The 14,132-nt window shown below is 40.7% G+C and overlaps 1 protein-coding gene across 1 annotated transcript in view; it reads right to left on the bottom strand.

Annotated features, from left to right (window-relative positions):
* AGBL1 (AGBL carboxypeptidase 1) overlaps window positions 1-14,132 on the bottom strand; it is a 939,272-nt gene that overhangs the window by 732,176 nt on the left and 192,964 nt on the right. Inside the window, exon 16 of the mRNA XM_015459153.2 lies at window positions 9,525-9,669. Within this exon, the coding sequence (XP_015314639.2) occupies window positions 9,525-9,669 (145 nt within the window). The remainder of the gene's footprint in view (window positions 1-9,524; window positions 9,670-14,132) is intronic.

The following is a 14,132-nucleotide window of genomic DNA, read 5'->3' as shown; positions in this document are numbered from 1 at the left end:
AGAGAAAGGAAGAAATGAGAAAGAAGGGAGGGAGGGAAGGAAAAAAGGAAAGAAGAAAGAAAGAGAAAGGGAGGAAGGGATGGACAGGGGACGAGGCGGAGAGAGAGAAAGAAAGAAAAGCAATGAAGCATGGAAATTACAAAACCAAAATGACAGACCCAACACCGAAAATTGTCTTAAGTATAAATAGGCTAAACAGCATTATTAAATGACAGAAACTTTCAGATTAGCTTTTCAAAATCCCACTGCCTATTGTATATAAAAGGAACTTTAAAAGAGAAGGGAAAAAAAGACCCATGATGTGTATGAAAAACATTCCTAAATTATCTTTTATTCTATTTGACTCAACTAAAATATTTTAAAAGAGAAATATGGAAACTAAATGGATAAGCAAACACAAATTAAAGTGGGCCTGGCAACAGTAATATATGACAAAGTCATATTCAAGAAAAGTGCATTAAATGGGATTTAAAAATCTTATTTTGATAAAGGGCATGATTCATAAAGAACATATAAGACTCATAAATCTCAGGAATTAAATAATGCAGAACTGAAATGTACAATGGCAAAACAGCAGAAGGGGAAAACACTGCACTCGGAGTGGGAGACTTTATAACAATACATCAGCCTTGAACATATCAATTGCAAAAAAAATGATAGAGCATTTGAACAATATTGTTTTTCATAGATATATGTCAAACTGTCTTTACAGATAGCATCCTTTACTTTTTTCTCAAACGTTCATGGAACTGTAATAAAATTAATCATATACAAGACTATAAAAATTTCACTAAATTTTTTTAAAAGCAGAAATTATACAAACCACATTTTCTAACAATTAGATGAAACGAGACTTAAGTAAAATTTGTTTTAAAAACAGCAAATATAAAATGATTAAGGAATTCCCTGATGGTTCAAACAGTAAAGAATCTGCCTGCAATGCAGGAGACCCAGGTTCTATCCCTGGGTTGGGAAGCTCCCCCAGAGAAGGGAATGGCTATTACCCACTCCAGCATTCTTGCTTGGAATCCCATGGACAGAGGAGCCTGGTGGGCTACAGTTCCATAGGGTTGCAAAGAGTCGGACACAACTGAGCAACTAACTCTTTCAGGAATAAAAAATCATCTTCCTAAAGAAGAAACTCATCTATTAAAAGAAAAGTCAATATTAAATCAGTGTAATTAAAGCCCTCATCGAAGAAGTGTCCATTTGCCATCCCAGGAGAAAAGCCACAGACAGGAATAAAAATGACCCCATCAGAATGTCAGCCACCCTGGTAAAAGGACATTTCAGCACCTTCCTAAAGAGTCAATATCACCCTGGATTTAGTGATAGTCTGTGATCATAAGCAAATTATTTTAATCACTTTCACACATATCTGGGTGAAAGTTGTCCCAGTATTATTATTGAAATCTCAACTGAGTTGAACTCTGCCTCATAACTACCATCAAGATTCCAGGCCCCCAAACTTGGAAATCTATACCTTTTCCTGAAGCATTTTCCAAAATGTAATCAGCAGTATTTTACTAAATGCTGGAGTGTGGAGAGGGGGAGATCCAAAGTACCTGGGGCACAGTGAGTTAAACTAAATGAAGACATTTTCACGACTGCAGAACTGTTCAGACTCTTGTGCAAATACGCATTATATGCAAATACACATCACATGCAAATACGCATTACAAACTCATAGAAGAAAAACTAGCCAATAGGGCTTCAAGAATCTGTGTGACCCTTGAACCCTTTTCCTCTAAAGATCTTGGGACCCTGGAGAGTTGTAGCATGCGTTTTGGGAAACACTGTCTGCTGAATTGTTTCTATGAGGGTTTTTGCTTTGTTTTGTCTGTTGCCTTGTTCTTGCCATCAAAGCTATTTGTTTCACATTTATTATGGCTACAAGGATTCTCGACATATGAGGGTGATGGGGGAGAGATAGAGACCCTTCTCCAGAAAAGTACTGGCCATGATTTCTACGATATCACAAAGTTATTAGGCTGGCCAAAAACTTATTTCAGGTTTTCCATAAGGTCTTACAGAACGGTCTGAACGAACCTTTTGGCCAACTCAATACAAATAGGCCATAGCTCTTCTTGCCAAATCTTGGGGTTGTTGTTGTCAGTCACCCAGTCGTGTCTGACTTTTCGTGAACCCACGGACTACAGCACTCCAGGTTTCCTTGCCCTTCACTATCTTCTGGAGTTTGCTCAAACTCACGTCCATTGAATCGATGATGTCATCCAATCATCTCATCCTCTGTCACCCTCTTCTCCTTCTGCCCTCAAACTTGGGGAAACAAAATAAAATCTAGATTTTATAAATTAGATCCTGAAAGGTTTGGAAGCAGGTTTGCCTACAGAAGTCATCAAACACAATTAGATACAGGAGAAAAAAGGATAAAAAAGCAAAGTATCTTGTGTTCATGTACACTCTCCTTTAAAACACTGTCACCTTAATGAAGGAAGCAAAGTTTAAAAGTTTTCTTCTTCTATGAGTTCTTTGTTAATTTTCTCACTATAACATTTTTCATGATCACTAATATTACAACTCCACAAATGCCAAACAATGTTTAGCTTAAGCCCATTTTCTGTAATTGCTCATGCAGTCATCTCCCTGTGTCCCTCAATGAACCCCTTGTCCCTTTGACCACTCCACCTGCCATGGAACATGTAACACCCCTGTGCTCATTGCATTATTCAGCTCCGGTCACACAGAAGTCTTCCAGAAGTAAACCAATTATAAACTGCTGTTGGTTTTCCTTTCTCAAAAAATGGCTTTGTATCATTCTCCTGGAAATGAGTCTTAGGTAAATGTTCCCATCTCAGGTCCAGCGAGGCCATGCCTAATTAACTATTGTTGGCACCACTGATGAGAGAAGCAGGGCTTCTGAATGCATGTGCCAACAAACAGCTGTAATAGCAGCCCTGTGGAAGCCAAGGAGTGGGCTTCTTTGCAAAAATGGGAAAGAGTTCAGGGCAATTATGGAAACCTCCAGAGACGTTGTCTTCTTAAAAGAAAATCCTCCCTACCCAGGAAAGACATCAGGCTGATAACTCTGCAGCCTCATGGCTGCCCCTCGGCAGGCATTTTCTGCCCACTTTGTTTTACCAGCTACTCCCTTAAAACTTCCATAAAAGACTTCGCTCAACCTCAGCAGGCTACTCTGCTGATGGCTACTAATAAAGTAAGAAAAACTCACACTCAAAAATCATTCACATCTCATTGTTAGCCCTTAAACAGCTGTACCTCCTATCCCCCTAATTCAGAATAAAGTTCACCCCTAAAAAGATGGCCTATTTTACTTTTGTACTGACTAGTCCTCAATTGTCACTTAGATACATTCATCAGAGAATCGAATCCTTCTCATTACAAGAGAAGAACCAAAGACACCTTTAAGTTAAATAAAAAACAACAGAATATGCTGTAACTAGGTTCTAATGAGCTTTCTCAAACTGCCCCAGTCTGCCAACACCACTTTCCCTAAGTGAAACAGATCCACTTTGAGACTGATGGAAGTGATTCGTCTCTAGATGTGTATTCACAGATTGGCTGATTATAAAGAAAAGGTGATTTTAATATCCTTTTTCTGTTAAAAATAGATAAAGTTATATCGCTGGTGATTTGGAGAAGAGCTGCTGCTGTGCTGCGCTCAGTTGTGTTCAACTGTTTGGCAACCCCATGGACTGTAGCCCACTAGGCTCCTCTGTCCATGGAATTTTCCAGGCAAGAATACTGGAGTGGGTTGCCATATCCTACTCCAGATTGGATAAGAGAGTAAATAAAAAATAATTATAATCCACTACCCTAAGAAAACTACCAGTAGATTCTGTATGTATTTCTTTTTGGTCCTTTAATGGGATTTTTTTATAACATAATTTTAATTTTGTTATATATTGTGTATATATACACAATCAGTTCAACAGAGAAAATGATCACCCATCATCATTTAAAAAAAAGAGAATAAATGCTCTAAGGTCACTATCTAATACTGTTTACTAGTTGTAGACAGTTGGCTAACACTTGCCATGTATCAAGTCATGTAATCTTGATAACCCATAGAAGAACCACTTCAATGGTTCCAATTCACAGGTGAGAAAACTGAGGCTGAGAAAAATTAAGTAGCTTGCCCATGACTACACTGCAAAACACAGAGCTTAGACCTCAATCCTGGCCACTCTGACTCCAAAGCTTGCTCTTCCATTGTGCTCAAAACCCTGGAATTCAGGGGTCCCTGTGGTCAATGACTTCAGCACCCATGCACACCTCAGCTCCTTCAGAACGGCCTCTCGTGTTCAACTCCTCAACATCAGGACCCTTTACTGATATCTGTCCTTTCTTTTGGCCCATACAAAGATAGATGTCTGTTGATTGATTAAACGACAACACTGATTTATGACTTGCTCACTGCATCTTTGATCTACCACATGTAAGTCAATACTTCCCATTTGACATGTTTTAAATGTGAGCTCTTTCTAAGATGTTGTGAATATGGCATTCTAATTCTCAATACTTTCTTTCTCCCCTCCTCTCTCCCCGTCCCTTCCCTTTCACTTCCTACACTACCCTCCATTTTATCTCTAAAGATAAAGCTTCATCAGCTACTCCCTTAAAATTCCCATAAAAGACTTCATTTGACCTCAGCAGGTTACCCTGCTGATGGTTACTAGCACAGGGAGTATACATGCCTGGTGAAAAACCCTACTATACTCCTTAAAAGCCACAAGCTCTCCCAACACATCCATCCTATTTCTGATCACTTTTTTTTTTTTTTTCCTCTCTTGCCAACTCATATCGTTTTAAGTTCTCAGTAAGATTCCACTTTCTTACTCTCTAAAATGTCCATCAGAAACTCTCTTGGGATGCCAATACTCCTGGCTACCTACGGGCAATCCAGAACACAAACCAAATACTTTAACAAGTATTGCAAACAACACATTAACAATCATTGCAATTATTGAAAAAGCTTGAGATGGATGATTAAACAGGTCTTTTGTTGGCTTTGTAATGGCAATAATATTGTATTTCTTTCTTTTAGCATTATTTTAATACTATAATTGGGATGATTATCCAACAGAATTCCTGGCAAGCATCTGGAAGACATCAGTTTGAAAGAACCCAATAAATACTAATTCTCTCATTATAAGAGAATAATAAAATTTTTATGGTTCATGTTGAAAAACATTCAACATACATGTACCCTGCTTTAAAAATGTCTATAATTGTTAAACATAATCCATATTACAAGAGATTTACCAGTTGTGAATTCCACATAGAAATATATTTTTCACCCATCAGCATAACCCCCAAGTAAAATACAGCTAATTCCACCCTTGGGGTATCATCCACATTTAATTTATCACTGATCTGTTGGAAGAAAACTGTTTCTCCTTAGGATATGTCCAAAAGTAAAAATGACTAGTGTGCATTACAGAATGAACTCATTCTGTCCATGATGGGAGAAAGAGCTTTCTAAAAGAAGTCACAGAGTCAATTACTCTCTTAAACCTGAAGAGGACAAAGCCCATGCATTATTGGAAATGTAAAACCTAAAATTGAGTATACATGTTTTTCACCTCAAGTAACAAATTGTCTTTCTTACTCTGTTCTACTCATTTAAAAGGAATGAAAAGCTATCCCTTTTCCTCTCTTTTTCTCATTAACTCTCCTCAAACTTCCCTAATGTGAAGAGATTCAGTCAATAGGCTAAGTAACAAGCCAATAAGCATCAATGAATAAGATCTGTCTCTTTTTCTCACAGAGATCAGTTGATGGAAGATGAGACCATCTTCCAAGATCTTCTTTTCTTGAGTTTTTGTCCCCCATCAATATGAAATTTTCCTCAATTTGACCTCAATGTCTCCTAAACTATTAATAATTGTTGACTGTAAACTTGTGCTTCGGTATGACAAAAGTATTAAGTGTTCCCAGAGACAAAAGCTATGACTTACAGCAGCTACTACAATGGCAGCCCACTTTTATAGGTGCACATAGTTGTCAAGTTGTGTGATTATACAATATCCGATGGTTGAGTTCAAGTCACCAACCCACAATTTTTGTCTGTAACGCTATGGATGTGATTCAGCTGAGAACAGTGTTATTTCCCAAACATGATCCCATTCTTATTCCAAGAAGCTTTAATGGGTCTTTGCTAAGTGCATACAAGCTGATTCAGATCTAAAATTCAAATTAAAAAGCCAGATGCAGCCAAGGTCAGCTGAAGGACTCTCAGAGTCTCCATCAGATAGGAATAGACCTCAAAGGCCACTACTCAGTTCTCTGGCCACTAGCTAAATGTGGGACTTCTAGGCTTTGGTTTTTGCATTTATGAATGATAGATGTGAGCTACACAATTTCCCAAACGCTTTTGAATTCTAAAGTTTTATACTACCTGCCCCTGAGCTTCTCCACAGGGTCAAAGATAATCTTTTTTTTCCCTTTTGTGTTACTTTTTGTTGTACAACAACGTGAATCAATCAGCTCTCTCTGTCTGTCTGTCTCTCTCTCTCTCCTTCTCTCTCTCTCTCTCTCTATACACATACACACACACACACACACACACATATGCTGCTGCCGCCGCTAAGTCACTTCAGTCGTGTCCGACTCTGTGTGACCCCATAGACGGTAGCCCACTAGGCTCCCCTGTCCCTGGGATTCTCCAGGCAAGAATACTGGAGTGGGTTTCCATTTCCTTCTCCAATGCATGAAAGTGAAAAGTCAAAGTGAAGTCGCTCAATCGTGCCCGACTCTTAGCGACCCCATGGACTACAGCCTACCAGGCTTCTCTGTCCATGGGATTTTCCAGGCAAGAGTACAGGAGTGGGGTGCCATTGCCTTCTGTGACGCACATATGAGGAGACTAAAAAGTTGGCTTAAAGCTCAACATTCAGAAAACTAAGATCATGGCATCCAGTCCCATCACTTCATGGCAAATAGATGGGGAAGCAGTGGAAACAGTGGCTGACTTTATTTTTCTGGGCTCTAAAATCACTGAAAATGGTGACTGCAGCCATGAAATTAAAAGATGCTTACTTTGCCAACAAAGGTCCATCTAGTCAAGGCTATGGTTTTTCCAGTAGTCATGTATGGATGTGAGAGTTGGACTATAAATATAGCTGAGCACCAAAGAATTGATGCTTTTGAACTGTGGTGTTGGAGAAGACTCTTGAGAGTCCCTTGGACTGCAAGGAGATCCAACCAGTCCATCCTAAAGGAGATCAGTCCTGAGTGTTCATTGGAAGGACTGATGTTGAAGCTGAAACTCCAATACTTTGGCCACCTTATGCAAAGAGCTGACTCATTTGAAAAGATCCTGATGCTGGGAGGGATTGAAGGTGGGAAGAGAAGGGGATGACAGAGGATGAAATGGTTGGATGGCATCACCGACTCAATGGACATGAGTTTGGGTAAACTCCAGGAGTTGGTGATAGACAGGGAGGCCTGGTGTGCTGCAGTCCATGGGGTCACAAAGAGTCGGACACAACTGAGTGACTGAACTGAAATGAACACACATATATACACACACACACATATATCGCCTCCCTCCCGAGCCTCCCTCCCACTCCTCCATTCCACCCCTCTATGTCATCACAGAGCACCTAGCCGAGCTCCCTGTGCTGTTCATCAGCTTCTTGCGAGCTACCTATTTTACACGTGGTGGTGTATATATGTCAATACCACTCTCTCAAACCATCCCACCAGCTCCTTCACCCTGAGTTCACAGGTCCATTCTCTAAGTCCGTAGGACAAAGATATTCTAACAAGTGAAAAGAACAGTGACCTGGACCCATGGACCATTACTCTGACAGAAAAATCAAACCTGTCTTTAAAAAGGAACCCCCTCCACCAGTAGACTTTTCAACATGCAGGGTTTCATAGATGAGACAGTAAGAACAGCTGTTGGAGGAGATCATGGATCTTGCCTGTTCTGAGGCCCTCAAGGCAACAAGCATGTTTTAAAACAAACATGCCTTGTTACAGCCAAGCTGGTGATGCACATTTCTTGGATTAAATTCTTGAGATCTCTAAGTGTGGTCCACAAATAATACTAGTTGTGTATCTTTTACAATCCGGGAAACAGTAAAAACAAATCTCTCTTTAGGTAAGCCAGCATATGGAGAGAAGGGCAGATGTACTTTTATGAAGCAGTTAGCTGAGTGGTTTAAGTTATGCCTTCTCAATGGAGAAAAAACAATGCATTTACACGTGAATATTTCTTTGGAGGGAAAAGGTGTTCTCAGTTATGATTTTTTCCAAATCCTTATCACAGGCTTGCAATGAAAATGCTTATCCTTCAGGCTAAGTGATATATATTTGCATATACACATATTATTATAAATATGCTAATAACATTTTGCATTAACACAGAGGATGGAAATACTTTATTAGATACTTTAGCTCATGACTCCACAGGATATCCATGAAATAGCTCGGGGACAGGGATGATTTACCAACTTTTTCAAATGGCAAGAAATGGCCTGATAAGATATCTGAATGATGACTTCAAGTTTGGACTGGTTGACAGTACACTCCTATTGTAAAAAGATCGTGACCCTTATTTGCAATGATTCAATGTTTTATTCTTCTACCCTTCTTTTCCACCCTGGATCCTTCTAGTCCATGGCCGAGGAAACCACTGGAAATGGGAAAGTGGCTGCAAGGTGATCTCAGGGCATTTTTCCAAGCTTCACCCCCTCAATCTCTGCTTCACACCTCTCAATGCATCCATGTCCTTTAAACTGGCATCTCAGCTGACCTGCATGGTGTTACCCCATTTCAGCTTAATAATCTCACTCCAATCTCATTCTTCTTGTTTAACTTGAGGGCTTTTTATTATTTTTTTTAGGGTAAACTAATAGATATTTATTAGATCATGATTCCAACCTTCCTATATTTACTTAGTGTACCTGCATTTCTAAAATAAAAGGAAATAACCTTTCAGAATTGCTGTGGAATTTTAGTTAATTTTATTTAGACTGGGAGTACTTTTTAAAGTTATATTTGTGAACTTTTTACTTCTGGTAAGCATGAAACAAAAGTAGAATATCAGTTTTGCTGCCTCAGAATATGACAAGATGAAAAAAAATCACAGGAGGATATACAACACCCATGATCAAATTTGTTTAGCTGAGAAAATTTTCAAACTTTTTCTCTGCTTTGGTTTTGGCCTTGGTAAAATATGAATTTTAATCTTCAGCCATGTGTCCTCCTTCAACATTGTATATTGAGGGCTATTTAAAGATAAAGCCCCTAAAAAGTGCCCCCTGCCCCTCGCATCCACACTCACCCTGGATATGAAGAGCACAGTGCACCACTGGGGCCATTAGAATGTCGCTGGCCATGACCTCAGCCCGCGCTCTGTCCAAGGAAGGAAACGGGACAGACAGAAAGCCCCTGAGTCAGAAACAACAAACCCTGGCTCCCTCGGACGCCTGAAGCTCCCCAGCAGGATGTCAGGGTTTCCTGAAGATTTCCAGGAAAGCCTCAAAGAGCCCTTTCAGTCCAACCCGCGTAGGGCTGGCAGAGGAACTTACCAAGAGGGCACTGTAGGTGTAGGGATAGTGGTAAGCCAGATAGCAGGCATCTTCGGCGTGCGGGAAGGTGACAGCAAAGGTCAGCGTGTAATAGCACTTCCCAGAAGCTGCGCCCGTCACGGCTGTTCTCTGGTGATAATGATTTCTAGAAGAGAAGGGAGAGAGAGGCGAATGAGTGAAAGGTGGGAGGAATTGTCATTTAGATGCCATAGACCCAAAATCACTGAAGCCATGAAGTTAAAAGACACTTGCTTCTTGGAAGAAAAGCTATGACAAACCTAGACAGTATATCAAAAAGCAGAGATGAAACTTTGCCGAAAAAGGTCCGTCTAGTCAAAGCTATGTTTTTTTCAGTAGTCATGTACAGATGTGAGAGTGGGACCATAATGAAGGCTGAGTGCTGAAGAAATGATGCTTTCAAATTGTGGTGCTAGAGAAGACTCTTGAGAGTCCCTTGGACAGTAAGGAGATCAAACCAGTCAATCGTATTCCCAATTTCCCAAAGGAAATCAACCCTGAATATCCATCGGAAGGATTGACGCTAAAGCTGAAGCTCCAATCCTTTGACCACCTGATGCAAAAAGCCAACTCATTAGAAAAGACTCTGATGCTGGGAAAGATTGAAGGCAAAAGAAGGGGATGGAAGAGGATGAGATGGTTTAGATAGCATCACTGACTCAATGGACATGAGTCTGAGCAAACTCAGGGAGATAGTGAAACACAGGAAAGCCTGATGTGCTGCTGTTCATGGGTTCACAAAGAGTCGGACAAAACTTAGTGACTGAACAACAACAAAGATCAAAAAGCTAGTGAGTGCCTTGGACCCAGATCTGCCTGCAAAGCCTCTGTTCTTTCCACAACAATACTTTCTTCCCAAAGGCATACATTTGTTACCCCGACATGGTTCAACTTCTTACAGCTTGAGAATGTGTGCTTTCCTTTGTCAAAGATGAAGACCCAATTTTGATACTTCAGAGAACAGTATCAAAGTAAATTGCCCCCAGAAGTACACTCCCAGCAATATTTTCCCCACACGCTGCCAGTTACATTCCCCTTTTGTCTCTTGATGCTGAGACAGCCTGGCAGGCTTTCCTGAGAAATGCTATCATCAAGGCTGCATTATAATGCAAAATACACCCAGACACAGAAAGATGTAATTCCACCTTTGAACATTAACAACATTGGCTTTCTTGTCCATTGTGTTTTGGGGTTTCACTGGGGGGAAGGGTGGAGAGAGGGAAGAAATAGATAATTATTCTGTGTGTTCTTGCAAGTATAAAAAATACAGACTATTCTCTTCTGCCTTTTTTACCACTTTCATGACACCTCCCGCCAAAAGAATCAAGCAATTGAGAAAGGAAGAAATAGAAAATCTACCGTCTTGTTTCTAGTGGTTTGGTGGTTTTTCAACACAAGAAGTCCTCTACAGACAGACGAGTTCTGTTCCGAGAGTGTGTTCGTAAGTCCAACTTGTTGTTAAGTCCAACAAAGCTGGTCTAGGTATCCAACTAACACAATCGGTTACATAGGACTGTACTGTAAAAGGTCTATACTTCTTTTCACACAAATAATACATTAAAAACACACCAAAATAAAGAAAACATTTTTCATCTTATAATACAAGACTTATAAAAGTTCAGTACAGTAGTACAGTACAACAGCTGGCACTCAGCGGCTGGCATCGAGTGAACAGGCAAGAAGAGTTACTGATGGAGGAGGGAGAGGAGGTGGGAGATGGTAGAGCTGAAGGGTCGTCAGCAACAGGAGACGGAGGGTAAGCTGCAATTTCACTTACACCTGATATGCCATCAGTCACACGGATGGCACAGGTTCTGGTTCCTGGCTGGATTCAATTCTATCTCCCTCTTGAAAAAGCGATTCAGTGATACACGTCCACATCTTTGAGAGTTCAAAACTTGAAGGTTCATATATAAGAGACTTACTTGATTCATACAACTAAGAATGGGAGAAAGAGAAATTCACAGTTCCATGGACTATGACCTACATTTCTCTTGCCTCAGCTTCTGCCAACATGGCACTCTGGGTCCCTGATCATTCTAGTGAAAGAAAGAAATTCCCAATGATGTAAATGTCAAATGATGATCCCACCAAGCTTCTCAGCTTCCTATTAATAGGAGCCATAGCCTTTGTGACTACAGGATTAGAAACTTCAAAAAGGTATCTTCATCCATGGCGTTCTCTGGTCCTTGATACCTAATTGGGTCTACTCTCTCCAGATTTCCCTAAAGCTCTATAGTTTCTGCAGAGCTAAGGTTCTGATTATTAGCAAGTATGTAAAGAAGCAGATGGTAACTCAGAAAGCATGCAAACCACATACGCTCTACCTTTTATTCTCTCTGACTCCACTCGTAAAGGCTCTACTGCAAACACTCATTCAGTTTACATTAGCAATTATACCTCTCTTTGAAGTAAAATGAGCCAGTCATCATTTTGGTCAAATGGTCAACATTTTGACAACTAATCAAAACGTGGAAGAGACTTTTACATGCACGAGTGTGAAATCACACACACACCACACACACATACTCATGAAGGTAAAGGCATCTCCAAAAGAGGGGCCTAGCTACTCGCCATTCAAAAGCCATTAAAGAGGCCAAGCTGGTGGAAAGGAAAGTTTGCTTTATTTAGATGATTAGACGCCAACAGCTGGGGGGAGGGTGGACTCCTGTCCAAAGGCCAATGCCCCCTCACTCCTGACAATCAAGGGGCAAGGGCTTTTATAGACAAAGGGAAGGGGCTTCGTGCAGATACAACACACACACAACACAACTGGCAGTCATCTTGAAATTGGTCATCAGTGGTCTGACCGGCATCATCTTGATTGTTTTAGGTACAGTTGATCCTCAGTTCTGGGATCAGTTTGTTTCCATGCCTTTGAGGCCAGTTCTTGGAATTGTGGCAGCTTACGTCATGGCCACAGTCTGGTCATCATGTAGCTAACTTATTTCACCTGGTGGGAGTTTCAGTATCTATAAGACAACTCACAGGATATGGCTCAGAATATTATCTACAGCCCTTGAGCAGAAACTAAGTGTCATTGACTATGCTTAAGGACTACCTTATCGTTATTATTTGGTCTCCTTTGTCTGTTTTCCTTAGTTTCTACACGATCTTGCTTCTCTAATTAAATTTGTTCTTTGGCTAAAGTTTTTCTACAGACAAAATGCAGGCTGAGAACATAGGGTACAAGGACCACAGGGTCCTGCTCTCTTTCAAAGGCAGGTAAAACACGCAACCAGTGCATTGGGCTTCCTCGTAGCTCAGTCAGTAAATCATCTGTCTGCAATGCAAGAGACCCAGGTTTGATTCCTGGATCGGGAAGATCCCCTGGAAAAGGAAATGGCAAGTTACTCTGGTATTCTTGCCTGGAGAATCCTATGGACAAAGGAGTCTGGTGGGCTCCTTTGGGGTCGCAAGAGTCGGACACGACTTAGCGACTAAAACCAAACCAGTGCCTTGTCATCCCCAAGTTTTTCACCTACACGGAGTAGAACCAGAGCCCGCATCTTTACTCAAGATTAATAAGATGCCCCCAGGGTGAGTGGGGATGGTCTCATCTCACATGAGTCTTGTTTCTTTTTAGGTTTCCTACTGTATAATTAGGGCTAACCAGGTGACTCAGTGGCAAAGAAACTGCCTGCTGATGCAGGAGATGTAAGTTCGATTCCTGGGTCAAAAAGATGCCCTGGAGGAGGGCATGGCAACCCACTCCAGTATCCTTGCCTGGAGAATCCCATGGACAGAGGAGCCTGGTGGGCTACACAGTCCATAGCGTCACAAAGAGTCGGACATGACTGAAGGGACTAAGCATGCATTCAGGCATACAACAAGTGCAGTAATCAGGACTCAACCCCAAATGGGATTGAATGGGATTGTGGGCTAACTCCAAAACCAAGCTTTTTTTTTTTTTTCTTTCATTCTATCATCTGTCTCATAAGAATGGATAAAAGGGCAAGTAGTCTTTTGGTTTAATACAGCAAGATTTGAAGTTTTGGTTTTCATAAATCAGGGCTACCTATAAACTTAAAGTCTAAAATAACTGAATGATAAATAATTCAGAGGAGATCTAGTGAATGTTATTTATTCACTATCATTCTTTATGTCATCAGTATTTGATGCCACTAAGATGCTTCTATTAATTATGAATCATTGCTACCATTCACGGAACATCTAGTATGCACCAGACACTTTTTATGAGTTCCATGGACTTTATCTTATTTCGTTTCATCTTCAGCACAGATCTATCAAGTGGATACCATTAACATCCCCTTTTACTGATGAAGAATCTGAAGTTGACAGAGGCTGGAATAATTTGCCCCAAGACCACATCATTAATGGGTGGTAGAACTTTGACTCCAAGAACTTTCTGTCCTTGATCTGTTCTTCTAGTGGGAAAAGAAGCCTGGCGAAACTCAAGTGTGCTCTCAAATTAGACCCTAGATGCGTTGTACATGCATGTTAAGTTGCTTCAGTTCAGTTCAGTTGCTCAGTCATGTCCAACTCTTTGCGACCCCATGAATCGCAGCATGCCAGGCCTCCCTGCCCATCACCAACTCCCGGAGTTTACTCAAACTCATGATCATCGAG

Source organism: Bos taurus, chromosome 21 (genome assembly GCF_002263795.3).
Source record: "Bos taurus isolate L1 Dominette 01449 registration number 42190680 breed Hereford chromosome 21, ARS-UCD2.0, whole genome shotgun sequence".
Lineage (NCBI taxonomy): Eukaryota > Metazoa > Chordata > Mammalia > Artiodactyla > Bovidae > Bos > Bos taurus.
Note: the sequence above shows the minus strand (reverse complement) of the source record. Positions and strands in the feature narration are given on the sequence as shown.